At 45.8% G+C, this 19,228-nt stretch overlaps 1 protein-coding gene across 5 annotated transcripts in view; it reads left to right on the forward strand.

The window, feature by feature from the left end:
- Positions 1–19,228, forward strand: part of gek (serine/threonine-protein kinase gek) — a 139,574-nt gene that overhangs the window by 74,868 nt on the left and 45,478 nt on the right. For 3 of the 5 annotated variants that reach the window (XM_089557255.1, XM_089557256.1, XM_089557257.1), the window contains exons 6-12: positions 3,111–3,167; positions 6,835–6,978; positions 9,769–9,937; positions 13,627–13,709; positions 16,207–16,272; positions 17,083–17,305; positions 18,174–18,293. In XM_089557255.1, the coding sequence (XP_089413381.1) occupies positions 3,111–3,167; positions 6,835–6,978; positions 9,769–9,937; positions 13,627–13,709; positions 16,207–16,272; positions 17,083–17,305; positions 18,174–18,293 (862 nt within the window). The remainder of the gene's footprint in view (positions 1–3,110; positions 3,168–6,834; positions 6,979–9,768; positions 9,938–13,626; positions 13,710–16,206; positions 16,273–17,082; positions 17,306–18,173; positions 18,294–19,228) is intronic. The other 2 variants (XM_089557258.1, XM_089557259.1) reach the window with 1 other exon arrangement.

Genomic DNA, 19,228 nt, shown 5'->3' on the forward strand with positions numbered 1-19,228 from the left:
CGGCAGGAGCATTGGTGGAGTGATTATATATCCACCAATAGTTGAAAATGGTGTGAAATGACAAATACATGAGTTCAGAAATGCCACTGAACAGCGGTGCTGTCTATAACTTGTGGAATTTTGTACACACAAGCACTTTCGTTTCTGGTTGATCTCATCGCATTGAACTTTGTGTATCTGCTCAACGTGAGCTGCTGATACACAGGTTAGACTCAGTGCTCATTGGCAAGGTTGACTGCCCACTTACCACCTGAGGTTGCATTCGAAGCACTATGCTGCAGTTCACAAATGCGTTATGGTAATAGCTGTTAGGGAGACTTTTTCCAAGGTGTATATGTTGGCAGTGCAGTCGTTACTTTTTTGCCCTGGAAAAGGGGAAAGAGTGAAAGCTATTTTCGGGGCATTGCAGAAGCATTGTATAGTGCAAGTCATGCACAAGAAATGCTATATTAAGTTTTGAAGTATGGCCTTGGATAAACTGACACGTTTGCGAAGTCATCCATAAAATGAAACAGAATGCTTATAATGGGACAAAATTTGCTAAATGTACTTTTCAGAGGTTAATTTCCGGCAAATTTTTGTGTTTTAACTTGTCCTGTTTGCTCACTCAGCTCGAGAAAGCGAAAGGCAATCTCTTATTGAGCTTAACAAACCCCCGAAAGCAGAAGATTTGACAGCCGTCGCCGTAGCTCAGAGGTAGAGCACCGGACGCGTAATTCGGAGGTCGTGGGTTCGGATCCCACCGGCGGCATGCGGTTGTTTTTTCTTCTGCTTTTCTAATCAATTACCTTTAAGCAATAACATATTCAGTAGTATTTAAAATTGATCAACACCACAAAATAAATAAATTAATTAAAAAATCCCCTGTGCCCCTTGGTTTCTGTGGCTGTTGGCTTCTCTCGTATTTTATAACGAGCCCCTCATTCCCCTTGCCTTGTTTGCTTAATTGCTTAGCGAGGGCCTCGGTTCTGGCAGCCTTGACGCCGTAGGAAGCATAAGAGGGCTCTCACACAGCTTCCACCCTCGCCGTTCGATGGCGTTCTACGTCACACCAGCGGTAACTCAGGACGTTCTACGTCCGCCGCTTACGAACGTGGGTGGCGCTGATGAACACTCTCAATGTTAGGTTATTTGTAAGCATAAATACCCCCGAAAGCAGAAGATTTGACAGCCGTCGCCGTAGCTCAGAGGTAGAGCACCGGACGCGTAATTCGGAGGTCGTGGGTTCGGATCCCACCGGCGGCATGCGGTTGTTTTTTCTTCTGCTTTTCTAATCAATTACCTTTAAGCAATAACATATTCAGTAGTATTTAAAATTGATCAACACCACAAAATAAATAAATTAATTAAAAAATCCCCTGTGCCCCTTGGTTTCTGTGGCTGTTGGCTTCTCTCGCATCGTAACTGATGTAACATAATCGAGTTTGTTAGGGTATAAGTCGAGTGCTTTTTAAGGTGGCTATGTAGCAGTGCTTGATCTTCATTGACTCAAGTACAGGCTTATTAAGTGCCTCATGTGACAGGAATGTCCATTTTTTTGCTGTAGTCACCTGACTGGTCCAGATCAACTTGCCTGTCCACTGAGCCTGATTTAGTTCACTTTATGAAGCTGTTTTACAAAAAGAAGGCTGAATGAGACAATATGTTAAATTACAGAGCTGGGAATATTTTGGTTGATTAAATAAATAATAGTGTAGCTGCTTCTCACTTGTGATGTATGAATGCTGTTAATAGTGAGCAAGAACTAATTTTGCTGCTGTTGTATAGATCAATAGACGTCGGCTTAATTTTCTACTCTGAGTTATATCCATGCCTTATTCTTTTCGTGTTTGTACTTGCTGTTCTGTTTTGTATCGTAGCTTTCGTGGGGGGTTTCTTTTTGTTCTTCTTATAGTTTTTGCATTGACTATTTTTATAGTTTTTGTGCCTTCAGTGCATCGAGAAAGCAAATGTGGGCTTTCTTTATGCCTTGAAAATGGTAACCAGGCACTTTTGCGGAAACTGTTCAGTCTCTCGCAGTGTGCACCTTTTCTTGAACAGAAACAGTGAAGCATAGCACTGCTGAAGACAGGCTTCATTTTTGTTATTTTAACATATCACTCTGAGTGCGTAATTTGAAATAGAAAACATGTATAAATGAACAGGTGCAGTAGTCACCATATTTATGGCTCCGGTGGCCTGAGTAGCATGTTTAAGCTAATGTATTTTTCTGCCTTCAAAGTAGTGATGAAGATGGAAGAGTAGCCAGCGTGGGAACAGCTTGATTCTTGTGCTGGGCTAGTTCTTAAGCTAGTGTTAATGAAAAAAAAAATGACCCAGAAGACAAAAGCAAAGAAGGGAGTGATCATCAATGCAATTCTCGGGTGGTCACGTTCATTTGAAATTCAAATGACACCCATGCACTGTGGGGTTGAATTGGGGGGATAAACACATTCTCCCCACTTAAGCGCGGCTGACTCAGTTCAAAACCGCGTGGACCCCACCCCGTGGTCGCGTACGCTACCAAGCGCACGCCGACCACGGCGGGCCTTGCTCTGCGGGAACAAAGGAACGACACACTGGCTGACACAAACAAGGCATTTATTGCTGTAACAACAATAACGCCAGCTAGCAACAAAATACCCTGAGGAATCGAGGATGTCCGACTCACCAGCACGGTTACGAGCGAACGTTCGCCCACGGTAGGGCAGAGGGAAAACTCCGATGTCGGACGGGACGGGCTTGGCGGGAGCAAGTTCCGACCAAGAGGCGCCCGTCGACGAAGAGCGGAGCCGCCAGCGAAACGTCCGCGAGCTTCCCGGTCCCAGGGAGAAGAGAGAGAGCCTTCCCCCGCGCGCAAGCGCCAAAACTCGCCATCCGTGGCGCTGCTGTCGCTGCGACGCGAGCGCCCTCCCCTGTTAGTTAAAAGTAACCCCACTAAAGGGAGTGCGTTGCGGGAAGCTAACCACAGGGAACTAGTGAGTTGAGGGGAAAGCGAACGCAGGGGACGAAGGCGTCCCCACAGCACTCAGCGGTTAGCTGGGGTTTACATGTAGTGTTCAATAAACTGGCATTACCTTGTGCCTGTGAATTTCATTGATTGAAGTTTCTTCCCCTAAATTTCTCTCCAGGTTCAGTCCAACGTTGCTGTGGGCACTCCCGACTACATATCTCCTGAAATTTTGAGGGTAAGCTGACATATTGCTGTGCAGTGTTCCATTCCGGGTAGTGTAAGTGACACGCTGTCTTACTTTACCTCTTCCTAGCTCTTCCTCTTGTGTGCGCTTCTTTTCCTTTGCAACGAAAGTGGCAGTACAGCTCAGAACGTGCCGTGCATTGCAGTCTTCGCTGAATGTATCAGTGCAAATGAAATGAAGCTGTAACTCTGCTGCAAGTGTTTCACATCTGTGTGCAGCTGTCTTGCAGTTTTGCAGCTTTTTGCTTGCCGCGCTGCTGTTCAAGCTTCTTTAGTTTATAAACTGTTGCCTTTGCGTTGGGAGCAGCACGGCTCACTGTGCCAGCTGTTTGATGCAGTCGCGCAAAAGCCAAGTCAGTGTTTGTCACGTTACCACTGCTGCCAGCTGAGGACTTCCTGTTTGTGAACATGCCATTCATTTGCTCGATCGTGTAACCCTCCACGCATACACACACACTTTTGTTCCTATAATTTTCATCATCTGATTGTGAGCGTTTATTGCTTTACATTATTTTTTTTTTTTTTCTCTTTTGGTTCTTGCCGTATTGCCATCTCTGCCTTCACTTGCTTGTGTAAGATGTGTGTAGTTATATGCATTATGGACGGGTTTTCCTAACTGCCAACTTGTTAACTCACTACTCAGTATTCTTGGGAAGATAAGAAGGTGGGTGTAACTCTTTGCTTGCATTTCTTTTGACTGCTTGCAGCACTGTGCTGCCCACCCTCCCTCTCTCTCATTCCTCTTCTTTCCCTCTCCCCACATGCTGCTTGTTTTTTGTGCAGTTCATTCGTGCCCATGGCTTGTGCATTTCATGTTTTGGATGCTGCTTGGTTTGCCCTTATTTCTTTAGTTCGTAAACTTGCTTGAATGCCATTTGCTATGTTTACAGTAACTTGTGGGTCAGATTGCCAGTTTAGTTGCTTTAGTATTGCGCTACCTGCGAAAATAAAAAAACAAACAAACCCGGTATTCATTAGCTGAGTATGGGTAATTTTCGAGCCTAATGTAAATATTAATAATTAAAATTGGTTAAAGCTGCAGGATGAGTTTCTTGGCGACTATGAAGGTACTTTAGCACAAGACGCTCCAACATTTGACATCATGTTCTCTGAATTCAGGGATGATAGCATTTAAGATCAGTATTGAACGTCAGGTATTTAAGCGTGCACTGAAATGCCGAATTGTGCTAACTGGGGCGGGAGCCTCTGTCAGGCTATGAGCCTTTAGCTCCTGCTCCATTTTTCCCCGTTGTGAGAAAATGAAAAATGAAATAAAGAAAGAAAGAAACATTAATGGTCTTTCGCTTTGTTACAACAAGATGGAGATGGAGCACTGCTGTGCTCGTCTTTATTAAGATTTTAGCCATTTCTGAATTCAGACTTACGGCTGATCACCCTTCAATATTGTTCAATGCATTCATGTTTCAGTCTACAGACTCAAAAATGGCACAAGCATGCACAGTTCACACCCCTCCTGCTCTCTCTCTCCAAGTGATCACAAGCACCATCACACTCCTTGTCATGTTTTGTCTTCCTGTTATCTAAACTATTGTGTCAGCACTTGCTACTTAGTCACTGTCACGCCCCCTCACTTGACTGCCCTTCATATCTTTTCATTTGTCGTTTCCTAATCTTCATGTATTCAACCTCCTGCACCTGTCTTATCCACCTCTGCACATCATATCTCTATATATATATATGGACATGTATGTATATGCTTGAATTATGCACCCAACTAAAGTGGAGTTTTCACTGGTTACATGCTCTGAGACAAATGACACTGCTGAAGGCCCCGTCTTTGATTGGCACACCTTGTTACTTGCAGTTGCGCTCTTTAACTACTCTGAAATTCTGTACAGGAAAAGAATCTGGCAAAAGTAACATTGATAAACCACTTTCATGACTTCTCTAGTCCTGCTTTGCATGGTGACATTTGAGTGTGTCCTGCCTGACTTCTGTGCATGCTTTGCTACTTGAAAAGAGCATGGAAAGTGTTACACTCAAACGTCACCATGAAACAGATATGTCATGTAATTGTAAGCTTGTAAGCTCAGTAATAAGGGAAGCTATTTTTTCAATTAGGGGATTGGATTCTCTACAAACATTTTGTCATCCTCTCTGCTGTTTCGCTACTTTATTATTATTGTGATATACCAGATGAGAACCGCAAAAAAATTGTGCAGGTAACTAAGGTATAATTATTTGTTCTAACTATTTATTCTCATACTTGCTGGAAAGAGAGGACCTGTGTAGCAAAACTTGTGCTGAAATATTAGGGGCAAGATGTTGTATAATAAATATTTTATGCATACTGTAAATTTTTTGTTATTGTTATCCTATACTGTATTACTACTATATCTTATACTAGCTCGTTATACCTAGTGGCTCTGGCTGGGACACTTTACTTTTCAGTCTTTTCTCCTGTCCCAACATACTTTTATATCTTATACTGAATATGTTACTGAATCTGTACTGAGAATCTTGTACAGTAAATTCTAAGCGACAAGTATAGAATCTCTAAGTAAGCATAGAGAGAGTTTTGTCAAAAGTTTTAGCACCGTGGTGCTTTTTTTTTTTGCCTAACAATTGATGGTGCAGGTGTTGTTAGTGACGTGGCACTCTGTGAATACTTATGGGCGGAACTGTTGTCAGCAGCTATCTATTTTTCTTGCTGACTTTTCAGCTCCTGCCTTCAGCATTTGTAAAGTATTGTAGTGCATTTGCGAATTTGTACATGGGAACCTGCATGCTTTAGTGTAGCTAGCACTACAGAAGACAGAACAGAAGCCGAGACAGAAGTGTTGTGCCGCAAGATGTGGCAGAGAAGAGAGCATGATTGTCACTGTCTTATTTGTGAATAATGCAGTGACTTCCTAACAAAGCAAAGCTCACAAAACCTCTCAGGTGTATCACTTGCTAGTCTGCAGCCATGAAACCATCTACACACGTTTTTTTCTGAATTATACCTGATGCTGGTTGCACTGACGTGTTGTTCATGTCAGATTGCTAGGAGAAAGCTGTGGCTGCGACTGTTGGCAGAACAGTGATGCTAGAGCCATTGAAAGCTGCTCGACAGACTCTGACAATAGAGTCAGAGTATAGCTAGTGCAGTTTTTTTTTGCGGTCTTCATTTGGAACATTTTATTGCCCGCATAAGCCTTATATTCTGATGGGCTTTTTATTTTTTTGGCTTATGTCTTTCATAATCTCAAGTATTGCCGCTATTGTTCTTTCTCTGCTGGCTCTGTGTCATCCTCGTAATGACTTTTTGCTGCTCTTGTTACATCAACACAGAGACTTAATATGAGCCTTATTTTTTTTCTTGCGGAGAAGCGCAGATTATGTTTCAAGGGGGGCAAACAGAGGTTGGGAGCATTGTTGGATTTCAGCTTTGTGAAAGTAGCTCACAGACCTCTTTTGGAATGCTTGCTCAAGTTGCAAGCCATTATGGAAGCACAGGCTGAATTGCTTGAAAACGCCACGGTTTTTGTCGAGCTCTCTTCCCTGTCCCACCTCTGCGCACATTTGTCGTGTCATGTTGTTCTAGGTCCAGCTACCGGCTAGCCTGGCCTTTATCGCTGTTGATTGTTGAGGGTCTCTCACTGGGGATTTTCGCCTCTGTGTTCATATGACGTCCGTGCCTGCGTGGTGGGTGGCAGGCCATGGAAGACGGCCAGGGCAGGTACGGCCCCGAGTGCGACTGGTGGTCCCTGGGTGTGTGCATGTACGAGATGCTCTACGGTGAGACGCCCTTCTACGCTGAGAGCCTGGTGGAGACCTATGGCAAGATCATGAACCACAAGGTCAGTGCCGAGGGGGAAATACGTGCTCCGCCTGTGTAGTTATGCTTTGTAAACACTAGAAAGCAACCTTGTGCTGTAGTCAGTAAGCCACATGATGGGAGTTACATGGTATGTAGATAATCAATAGCTTGACGAAAATACGTCTGGTCAGGCATTGAGTTAAAGGAAAAAGAATACGGTCACTGACCAAGTCAAGAAATTTTAGACGTTTCGGAACCTCGTACGGGTTCCTTGATCACTGAGCGGGAGAGGAAGCGCCGCGACTTGTATACGCAACACATGACGTAACGAGCGTGCGTAGATTGGTGGCATATTTCCTTGCATGCGGTTCATGGTAGCTGGTGTCGACTGGATGATTAGAGATTCCAGTAGGCGCCGAGATGACGCATTCCTTTCCTTCGCGACGATAGTGGCGTGGTCCCAGTCAATCGCGTGACCATGTTCTTGCACATGCTGTGCAATGGCGTTAGTCGCGTGATTATTATTTCTTACGTCACGTTTGTGTTCACTGAGCCGTCTTGTAAACTTTCCCGTCTCACCAATGTACACCTGGGGGTAGTCAGCACATGGGATCTTGTATATGATGCCTGGATACTCTTCAATCTGCAGTCTATCTTTCACGTTCACGAGCTGGTTACGGAGCTTGCTGGTCGGGATGTGGGCAATGCGCAGGTCGTATTTTGAAAATATCGCGCGTATTTTCAAAATACGACCTACGCATTGCCCACATCCCGACCAGCAAGCTCCGTAACCAGCTCGTGAACGTGAAAGATAGACTGCAGATTGAAGAGTATCCAGGCATCATATACAAGATCCCATGTGCTGACTACCCCCAGGTGTACATTGGTGAGACGGGAAAGTTTACAAGACGGCTCAGTGAACACAAACGTGACGTAAGAAATAATAATCACGCGACTAACGCCATTGCACAGCATGTGCAAGAACATGGTCACGCGATTGACTGGGACCACGCCACTATCGTCGCGAAGGAAAGGAATGCGTCATCTCGGCGCCTACTGGAATCTCTAATCATCCAGTCGACACCAGCTACCATGAACCGCATGCAAGGAAATATGCCACCAATCTACGCACGCTCGTTACATCATGTGTTGCGTATACAAGTCGCGGCGCTTCCTCTCCCGCTCAGTGATCAAGGAACCCATACGAGGTTCCGAAACGTCTAAAATTTCTTGACTTGGTCAGTGACCGTATGGTATGTAGATGAGAAGGCTTTCCTATAACTGTAGAGCAGTGTGCTGCAGACTAGATAAAGTGAAATCTTAGTGTAGTTGGCTCTCTCAGGGGTATGATCCTCTTATGCTTATTGTTTGTGTGCCTATGTAGCTGCGCTCGAGCGCAAGAGGTGTATGCAAGACTCATTACCTGCTTTAAAAATTTCTCTTCGTATGTTCTTTTGAGCACTGCTCAAGCACACTTGACATGCCTGCTCATTTCTGTACTATCACGCTTATTATGAGCTGAAAGCAAGGTACATGCAAGGTAGAGTTGGAGCTCAGTTCTCGAAGCAATGCGAGCCGAGCAGTGCTAGAAATTGATGCAGCTAGTTGTCGACGTAAAGAACGAAGTGCACTGAACATTTGTGCAATTGGGGTGCTCTGTGTAAAGGTACATTGACTTAAGATAATGCGGAAACCTAGTTGTTTCATTTCAGACATGTTGCGAGTCACACTGAGTGTGACAGCGCATGTAAATCTTACAAACGTGGGGGCCTTCTAATCCACATTCTTAAAGAAGAAAATGCAAGGAATTTAGGTTGCCTGCCGTGGTGTCTACAATGAGTATCTAAAATGTTCTCCTTGCAATTTTTCTGCCAAAACTGTGGTTGGAACTGGTTCCATTGCTCTTATATGGTATGCTTGAGTCATCATCATCTAGAATTATCGTATACCTTCCATTGGATTATCATGTGGGACTGCAGTAATCCAAGCAACTAATACACCTTAATCCATTTTCTGGGAGAAGCAACTTCCAAATTTGGGGGGTCGTCAGATTTTCGAATTTGTGGTGCCCAATGAGTGGTCCACTGTTGGTCCACTGTTGGTCATGTGGTGTTGATGACATCATAACCCTCTTGGTCACATTCATAGAATGCGGGGAGTCCTCATACCGCTACTGGCACAACGGTTAAGAGCTGTGCCACTGCCCTGGCAGGTGGCTCTTTGGATTAATTTCATTGCCACTTGTCAGCAGGCGCAGGCAGCTCACAACCCAGTGGGGAGGTTGTGATGATGTCAAGGTCACATGACCTCTTGGCCAATCGTTCGGAACAGCAAGTTTGGCGGTGCTCTGTGATTGGTTCCTTTGGGGTCACGTGACCCTGGTGACATCATCTCCCACTCGACCAGTCAGGGAATCTCAAATTCGGAGGTGCTCTCCGATTGGTCAATTGGGGTCACCTGACCCCAATGGGTCAATGTGACCCATCAGGGTCACATGATTCCAACAGACCAACACGGAATTTCACTGCGGAGAAATGAAAAACTGTGTGCCCACTGCCTAAATGCTATCAAATTAATAAATATATAAAAAAAAAATAAGTGCTTTACAAGGTTATTTTTACCATTGCTGCTGTCATTCATACAGCTTGCAAACATGGAAGTGTGTGAAGCTGCTGCTTGTGGGAGTTCTTGGATGGTTTGCTATTTTGGTACAAATGTATGCTCTATTGCTGCAAATAAAATGTTTCATTTTAAAGTAACATTTAGTGAATATTATTGGTGCGAGATATGTATTTAGGACTCAACAGTATTGCTTTTTCTTTTTCTTCAGAACTGTTTCGACTTCCCGGATGATCCTGGCTGCAGTATTTCGGAGGATGCCAAGGACTTGATGCGGCGGTTAATCTGCAGTGCTGACTGCCGGCTCGGACAGAACGGGCTACTGGACTTCAAGAACCATCCGTGGTTTAGTGGTGTCGACTGGGACCACATACGAGAGAGTATGTCGATTTTTATTCTTGTCTGTTAGCTTCCACCTAAACTTATTGTTTGACTTTTTCTAAATGTGGAATAAAGTGAATTGGCTTTTCTTAGTGTTTACGGTAAATGACTTACTTTTTGTGAGCTCAGTATTTCGTGAATTTAAGGCAAAGTGGGGAAATCAGTATTTTTCTTGAGCACTAAATTTCGTGAAGCAAAGGTGACAGGCCCCTTGTTGCTTCATTTGTCTAAATTATGTGCAGGACACCAGTTTGTTGCAAGGTGAATATGATTCGCGAGAAACACAAAAATTGGGTCATTATTAAAATTAAGTCATTTATGGTAACCACCAGCAAATTAACTAATATCGAAATTAAAAGGTGTGCATCCTTTGATACATATCTGCCATTTTCCTCACTTTAGCTTGCACCCTAAGGGAATTATGGTTGTACTCAATATATCAGAGTTTGAATTAGTTGTGATCTGATTTACCTTTGTATTCTTTCATTGGTGCTGTGACAATGACAGTTCATGCGGCATCAACTGATTGCACACTTAGCTCCTCAGTAATAATTTTGGAGAGCTGTTTTTGTCCATAATAATAGCTCATGCCTTGCTGCCTTGAAGCGCTCATACTCACGGCCATGACTCTGTCTATCCGTCCATTACATCTGAAGTGAAAGTCATAACTAATCATTACTAGTCATAAGTCATGACTATTTAGTCATGAGTGGTTAGTCATTAACCAATCATGACTAGCCAATCCAAGTCTCAGTAGCAGCCCAAGTTGCGTGGAAAGGCTTTTGCCTCTTGCACTTTAGATAGTCATAGTGCCCCCTGACTTTTTCATGCAACATTGTCCTTTTATATAGCTGTACAAACGTTTCGCCAGTGCTCTGGCGAGATGAACATTAATCTAAATCTTTTTTGTCATGCACTATTGCCGTTTAACTCCTGCTTCATAGACTGTTTGAGGTGCCAAAGTTTGTCATGTTCTAATCTTTTGTTTTTGTAAATGATTTGAATAAAAAGTCCAGCTCGCACACTCTTCTGACATTTCAAAGTGGATGCAGTTTCATTGTTTTGTTTGTGGGGTTTAAATCGGGGAAGGTAAACACGTATTCCCCGTTTAAGCGCGGCTGACACAGTTCAAAACCGCGCTTACCCCACCCCGTGGTCGCGTACGCTACTGAGCGCACGCCGACCACGGCGGGCCTTGCTCTGCGGGAACAAAGGAACGACACACTGGCTGACACAAACAAGGCATTTATTGCTATAGCAACAATAACGCCAGCTAGCAACAAAATACACTGAGGAATCTAGGATGTCCGACTCACCAGCACGGCTACGAGCGAACGTCCGCCCACGGTAGGGCAAAGGGATAAACTCCGAGGTCGAGCGGGTCGGGCTCGGCGGGAGTAAGTTCCGGCCGAGGGGCGCCCGTCGACGAAGAGCGAAGCTGCGAGCGAAACGTCCGTTCGCTTCCCGTTGCCGAGGGAGAAGAGACCCCGTCGCTCCCCGCGAGCGCGCAGCAAAACGCCATCCGTGGCGCTGGTGTCGCTGCGACGCGAGCGCCCTCCCTTGTTAGTTACAGTAACCGAACCGAGAGGAGTGCTTTTCGGGGGGGGGCAGCTAACAACAGTGGGGTGCGTTGAGGGAAAGCGAACGCAGGGGACGAAGGCGTCCCCACATCCCCCCAACCTTAAATAGACCCACGCGCCTGCAAGTTACATGCTATGGAGGAGTCTCCTGGTCTTCATGCACTTGAGGCAGGTCGTGCAGCGGAGGTCACGCCGACAGGGTGCACGCAGTCTTCCGCGGTATTCCGAAGGCGGCGTGAAGGTCTCCGCTGGGACGACTCGCATGGCCCGCGGGCTATGTGCCCGCAGGCCCGCGAAGAGGAGGGCCGGTTGACCACTGCAGGCCAAGATTCCGCAGTAGTCGCCAGGGCAGCAGCAGCCGGAGGTGGCTGCTGTCTGGTCTCGCCACGGCTGCCCCGGATGGATGCGGCGAACAGGATACAGGCCGCTCCGTCGCAGCAGGCGGCGGCGAGACGATGTGCACAGGACAGCAAGCCGCAGTGGCTCCAGATCTGTAAAATTTCCGAAACACACTCCGCATGCCTTTAACGTAGGTCACGGGAGGGGAAACGGCGTACACAAGGGCCTCGTGGCTCAAATGCTCAACTCGCTAGCAAAACGTGTCGGGCGGCTGTGCAATGCAAAGTTCGAGTGAACAAAGCCCTTTCTTGAGTTGAACGAGAATGCTCGGTTCATGCGAGGTTAAAAAAAACGGGTGGCCAGCAAAGTGCGCCCCCTCTCAATACCACGGTCGGGTGGTCGTGTCACTTTTGACAAGGTGCAGGCGGCTATGAATAGCCTTAGGCCTCACTGCCACAGTGAAGGTCGACGACCCCCAACAAAAGAAAGACCCGAAACGGGTTTCGTGCGCGCAGCCGTGAGGAGACATCAGCGTTGTGGGGTGGTCCTCCCCGCTCACTGCACAAAGCAGCTTGAGCGATCGGCGCCCACCGTATCGGACGGTGTCGGAACGCCCGGTGCCGAGCTGCAATACCAGCGAGCTCGTTAAGGCACCCGTGGCCCCAGGCCACCCGGCTCCCAGAGCCGCGACTCCCAGAGTCGAAAAAGAGACAGCGAGAAAATATATACAGAAAACTCGGACCACCCACGCGGCTTCCGTACTCACTCGCTTCGGGCTCGGCAACTCCGCGGGCGCTAGGCCTCGCGCTCCCTCGATGCGGACCAAGTGGTTCTTGAAGAAACTCCAGGAAGAAAACTTCACAAAAAAAAACATGCTGAGCATGTCGAAAAGTTCAAACATGCTGCAGCGCAATACACCTCGCACTCAAGAAAGCATGCCGCAGGTCCTAGCGATCAAAATTCACTCTAGGCCTAGCACTTGTCAAGTCCGGACAAAGAGCGTTCCTCGAACCGAACAGACTGTCGTCCAATGTTCCAAGAGCAGGCCCCACGTTGGGCGGCCAGATGTGGGGATTGAAATGGGGGGGATAAACACGTATTCCCCGTTTAAGCGCGGCTGACACAGTTCAAAACCGCGCTTACCCCACCCCGTGGTCGCGTACGCTACTGAGCGCACGCCGACCACGGCGGGCCTTGCTCTGCGGGAACAAAGGAACGACACACTGGCTGACACAAACAAGGCATTTATTGCTATAGCAACAATAACGCCAGCTAGCAACAAAATACACTGAGGAATCTAGGATGTCCGACTCACCAGCACGGCTACGAGCGAACGTCCGCCCACGGTAGGGCAAAGGGATAAACTCCGAGGTCGAGCGGGTCGGGCTCGGCGGGAGTAAGTTCCGGCCGAGGGGCGCCCGTCGACGAAGAGCGAAGCTGCGAGCGAAACGTCCGTTCGCTTCCCGTTGCCGAGGGAGAAGAGACCCCGTCGCTCCCCGCGAGCGCGCAGCAAAACGCCATCCGTGGCGCTGGTGTCGCTGCGACGCGAGCGCCCTCCCTTGTTAGTTACAGTAACCGAACCGAGAGGAGTGCTTTTCGGGGGGGGGCAGCTAACAACAGTGGGGTGCGTTGAGGGAAAGCGAACGCAGGGGACGAAGGCGTCCCGACATGTTTTAATAACTAGCCTGAATTGAATAAACATACAATGTACAGCTTTCTCGAGGGCAAGCATTGAACACTAACGGTTGACTGCATTTGGCTGGGTGCAGGTCGGGCGCCTTACATTCCGGAGGTCAGCAGTCCAACTGACACCTCGAATTTCGACGTGGATGATGCTGACCTTAAGCAGCCGGTGAGTGAAGGTTATTTGCTTTGCGCCTTACAGAAGCTTGCTTTTTTGTTGGAAAGTACTTTTACATTGTATTTACCACTCTCTTTGAGTGCCTTTGACCAGTTCCAACTTGCTGGGAGACCCATGCTGATTGAAATGTGCTTGGGCACATTTTTCAGACACTAGTCCTATTGTGTTCTCATGGACTCAAAATGCTCCTAGTGAATTTGACTTGTACATACACTGGCATGTAGTCAGAATAGCCGAACTCAGGCTCATGCAGTCCTGTACTCATGTAGACTTCCTTAATCTGATACTAGATTGCTGGATTGAGTTCAAATAACCCTGAATCAGTGGCCTCATGATTGACTGTGCTAGCCTGTATGTAGACAGAAAAACAAGATGTTCCTAGTCACATAAGTTCTCTCTTTTAGCTTTTTCCTGTAGGCCTGCTTGTAGAGTAATACAGTAGAGAATGTGTATGTGTGACACACACTATTATGTGGGAAAGGAAAAAATTTGGAAAATAATCATATGACACATCCGTTGCTGTTGGTAATCCCCTTCAGCTGCTACCAAAAAAATGCAGCATTCATCGTTGACAAGTGTAAAACAGTCATCAGCAACTCTTTGTGCAAATTTAGGTGAGGATTTTTATAGTGGTTCGTAGTGCAAAAGGAAACATGTTATTTGCACGCTCAAACTTATTGCAACAGATCGAGATATATATAGTAAGGCAGTGCAAAAGATGGGACATGCAGAAGAAGTCACAGGACATTTGCTAACATGGGAACAGTGGTTCGGGTATCCACTGAGATATACGAGACAGTTACATTTCCTTTCCTCAGAAACCAGTTTTCATTTTTTTAAGCAGCTGGTTTTTATTTGAGAAGAATTCACCCTGGAGGCACGAACAGAACAAATTCAACAAAAACTTTAGAGGCCACTGTGAAAACCGCATTGGAGTAAAGCCTCCTCCTCACGTCTAGCGTCTCTTCTTTGCTTCTAGTTGCCCCTCTTTGCTTGTAGTATCATTAAATCAGTTATATCCACATTAGTCTGCCTTAATTTATAATTAATTTGCCTTAATTCACACTTAATGCACTGTCATTCATCTCCATTTACTGTCGACATTTTTATAATTGTTAAGTATTGATTAGAATTCAATTTACTTAACCCCCCTCCCAACCGTTCACCCAAGTATTCATCCGGACACTCAAATCTTGCGCCGCGCGTTGGCTCCGCCTGCGTTTCCGGTCATGTGGGCCATTCACATGAAAGGTCACGTGGGGGTGTCACTTGGCATGACACGACGATTCAAATTTCTCGCCACTCGCTCCCTGACCACGCCCACTTCTGGTCCCTTTTTGGGTTCTGATTAATTAACTAATGATCTGACATGTGCCAAATTTTTTGCCTGGCATCCTCACATCACCCCCCTTTGATTAAGACCACTTTTAACCAATATCTCTTTATAGTTCCCCGCAACTGCTGCCGACATGTTATATGCGGACACAAACCCGCCGACATGTCTTAGTAATGCTTTCTCATTAAAGAAATCCAAAGCTTCCAAGAAGTTTGCAATGCTCAGCCAAATGCGCATTCAAGTTCGGACACAATGGGTTTCTGTGCTCTCATACATCTTCTTCCAGAAGGGGGTGGAGGGGAGGGGAGTGGAGGGGAGGGGAGTGGAGGGGAGGGGATGGGATGGGATGGGAGGGGAGGGGAGGGGAGGGAGGGAGAGGGGAGAGGAGGAGGAGGGAGGAGGAGTGCATGTGTCCTGTATATTGTGTCTTTTGCACTGCCTTACTGCAGTGTGCCACCAACCTGCCAGGACCCACTTTATTTATCTCAAGATTTGTTTCTGATGTTGCAAATACTAACATATTGCTGTTAGTGATGCTTTATTCTCATTGTTTTTTTCCTTTGATCACTTCTTTTGCAAGTAAAATGCAAGATGTTGAAGGCTACCACTTTAGCTTGAAGCAAAGCTCCTTTTTGTCCCGCATCTATGGTTATTAAATAGCTGGGTGCTTAGTGTTGAGAGATCAGGATAGCTGAGTAAGTACGGTCAGTCTGACTGTTTTCGGTGTGCTGAAACTTTTCCCATGCTTGTGCTACGTGGAATCAAACTCATGACCACTTCGTGAGGAAGGCATCCTAAATAAATGTGTACTTAGCAATGGCTGTTCTGTGTTTCATGAATAATGCTTGATTTTATTGAATGGCACCCAGCAATATGGTTGATTTTCAGTTGTCAATTCCTCATACTTTGGTCACTTATGCAAACAATGAAGCAGAATCCACTGGTGCAAAGAGAGATGTTTCGCTGAATAGTGCTATCAAGCTCTACTGAGCTGCAGATTTATGACATCTGCTTCCCGTTTATGGTGTCACTAATCTGCTTCATTTTTTACTTCTGGTTGCGTGCCAACTCTCTGGAGTGCTAAGAGCAGGATGTTTTCCTTGAAGTGAGGAGTGTATTTTTTCCTCTTTTTCTTCTTCTCTTCTCCTCTAGTACTACCACGTAATGCCTTTTGGGCTAGGTCACGGAAGTGCATTCAGTCGCTTTGGTCGAAGGCTGGTAAGGCGGACCTGTGTGTGTGAGCTTGGGACGTGCACCATAGCTTCCCTTGCATCGTCCGTAACTGTGACATTTAGTGGCACTTCGAAATCACATGTGCTTCTGGCTAGTACCAGCTGGTACCAGTGTCTACGTTTAATGCTTGTGGTTTTGTCCTTTGGCTAACTCTGTAACCAACTTGTCCTTGTGCTGTGCTTAGTGCTCGGTAGCTTCGCGTCATAGTGCCTGTTCCAGTGAAACTAATCCTGTTCTGTCTTGTGCAGTTTTCGAGCCAAAGTCTTGTTTTAAGCTAGATTGGGTTTCAGCTTGCAGACTAGTTGCTTATCTCTTTTTGAACTCAAAAGCATCAAGGCATTCTTAAAAGCTGTGAATCTGCTGGGTTATAAAGGGAACAGAAATGGAATTGATCAAGACGTTCAACCTGAGCATGTAGGCAAGGATGTTGTTTGAGTATGTGAAGCTAAATACGGTAGAAAATAATATAAAAAAAGAGCTTGATAGTAACGAAGTCAACAAAAAAAAAGTCGAGATACTGTGTTTTTTTCATTTGATGCAATGGGAACGAAGTAATGGAGAAAGCATTGTGAAGAATTACTTACTCAAATTTTGTGTTTGTAGAAGATGATAAGGTGGCCGTGAGGAGTCACCGTAATTTTTGGCTTGGCCAGATTAAAACTGACAGGGGTCGACTTGTGTGTTGACGACGTGATCTGTAATTTTTAGCCTTGGGTAAACTGCTTGTCCTCCCATCCAGAGAAAGCCGCAGATGATGTGGAAGAAATGTCACACTGCTCCTTGCTCAAAACGCAGGAGTCGGGACCACCAAGCACCAATGCTGTGTTCTCTGGGCTGCACCTGCCCTTTGTGGGCTTCACGTACACGCTGGGAAGCCGGCTGGCCTACCACGGTGTGGGCGACTCAGTGGTGGATGGCGTGGCCGCCCAGTCGGGGGCAGACGAGAGCCACCTGACGTGCCAGAAGAGGATCCGGGCCCTCGAGAGGGAGAATGCCGAATTGGGACAGCGCCTTGCCAGTGAGCCCTTTTATTGAGGCGAAAGCCTTTAATGGCTCATACTCACGGCCATGACTCTGTTCGTCCGTCGGTTACATATGAAGTGAAAGTCATTACTAGTCACAAGTCATTACTGGTTAACGACTAGTTAGTTGATGACTAACTAGGCATGGCTAACCAGTCATGACTAACTAGCCATTAACCAGTCATGGCTAGTTAGTCATGACTAATTAGTTGATGACTGGCTAACTAGTCATTAACCAGTCAACTAATTAGTCATGACTAACTAGCCATTAACCAGTCATGGCTAGTTAGTCATGGCTGGTTAGCCATGCCTAGTTAGTCATCAACTAACTAGTTGTTAACCAGTCATCAACTAATTAGGCATGACTAGTTAGTCATTAAACAATGATGACTAGTTAGTAATGTCTAATTAGTCATCACTAGCCAATCCAAGTCGCCTCATAGCCGCCTCATGTGTGCCTGCATTAGCAGCCAAAGTTGCGTGGAAAGGCTTTCGCCTCGTGCGCTTTCGATTGTTAAAGTGCCCCCTGAATTTTTTGCCAGAATTACCACTGCAGTGTCTAATTTTGACTGGGAACACTTGGTCAACACCGAAGAACGAAAGCTATCTTTACTTCGGAGATTGAGACCTCTCGCAAACAGGGTGCGGGTGCAGAATAACTCTTGGCATGGTAACTAGCACAAAAATAAATTAAAGGACCAGCAAAAGGCGTTTTCGACTGTACTGCAATCACCACACCGTGATTTTAGCAGGGTGGCACAGATGTGAATAATTATACATGCAATGGCGAGTTCAAGAACTTGTCATGAGCTCTCCGGTGCTTGCATTGTGATCTGTGTGCATTTATGTGCTTTTCCTCGAAAGGTGATCTCAAAAGAGGACTGTCGAATTCAACCAGTGAAGCATTACAAAGGACGTCATCCACAGATGGTGAGGTGCGGAGGCTTCAGGATGAAGTGAACACTTTCAGGAAGAGGAATGCAGGTGTGTGTGATGGGATATGAAACTTTGTTGCTCCAGCAGATGAGCTGTTGAGCCATTGCACTCCCTGTAATCTAGTTGTGGCTTGGACTGCTGACAGTAGAAGGCAGCAACTGAGTGTTTGCAGCAATCTCTGGTTGCAAAGAGCTCTGAGACAGAGTGTATCAGCATACTGGCTTCACAGGTGTTGAGACATTTAAGGCATGTTGAACATGTTGGGGGGGGGGGAGTGGAGAGGAGGGGAGGGGAGGGGAGGGGAGGGGAGGGGAGGGAGAAGGAGAAGAAAATGAAGACATTATCGATTTTGACAAATTTGTATGTTCATCTTCTCATTTGTATGTTCATCATCTCTCATTGAATTTAACCACGCTCTCCGCCCGTCGCCACACTGAATCACTAAAATTCTTACATTGTATCGTCAATTCCTCGGTAAGGCTCTCAGTTAACCACTACATTAACTTTGCACCATTATCATCTACAAGAAGTCATCACGAGCTAAATTTGATACCATATTTTGCACGTACTAATTTGTTCAAATTCAGTTTTTTTCCCCGTTCAATAGAAGCCTGGAATTCTCTACCTGGATCCATTCGTTCATCTCCAATTCAAAGTTTTATAACTGCCATCGAAGACACATAATACCTGAATATTCCTACCGTGCCATTAACAGTTCCTTTCTTGTTTGTTACTTTTTGCGTGTTTTGAACTTTATTCTGCTCACTTTGTACATTTTGTTGTATTTTGTTACCTTTGGTATTTTGCTTTTTGTTTTTCCCACTCCTGCCATAGCGCATATAACTGCGCTGCAGTATGTATAAATAAATAAATAAATAAATAAATCTTGCTTCATGACACCATTTGGAAGTAGTTATGGCTGCTGGCTGACCTTTTGGACTTGAAGGGGATGAGAAATAAGCTTGGTTAACCGAGCAGTTGAG

The sequence above is a fragment of the Amblyomma mixtum genome, chromosome 8 (assembly GCF_055824585.1).
Source record: "Amblyomma mixtum isolate Tamu chromosome 8, ASM5582458v1, whole genome shotgun sequence".
Taxonomy (NCBI): Eukaryota; Metazoa; Arthropoda; class Arachnida; order Ixodida; family Ixodidae; genus Amblyomma; species Amblyomma mixtum.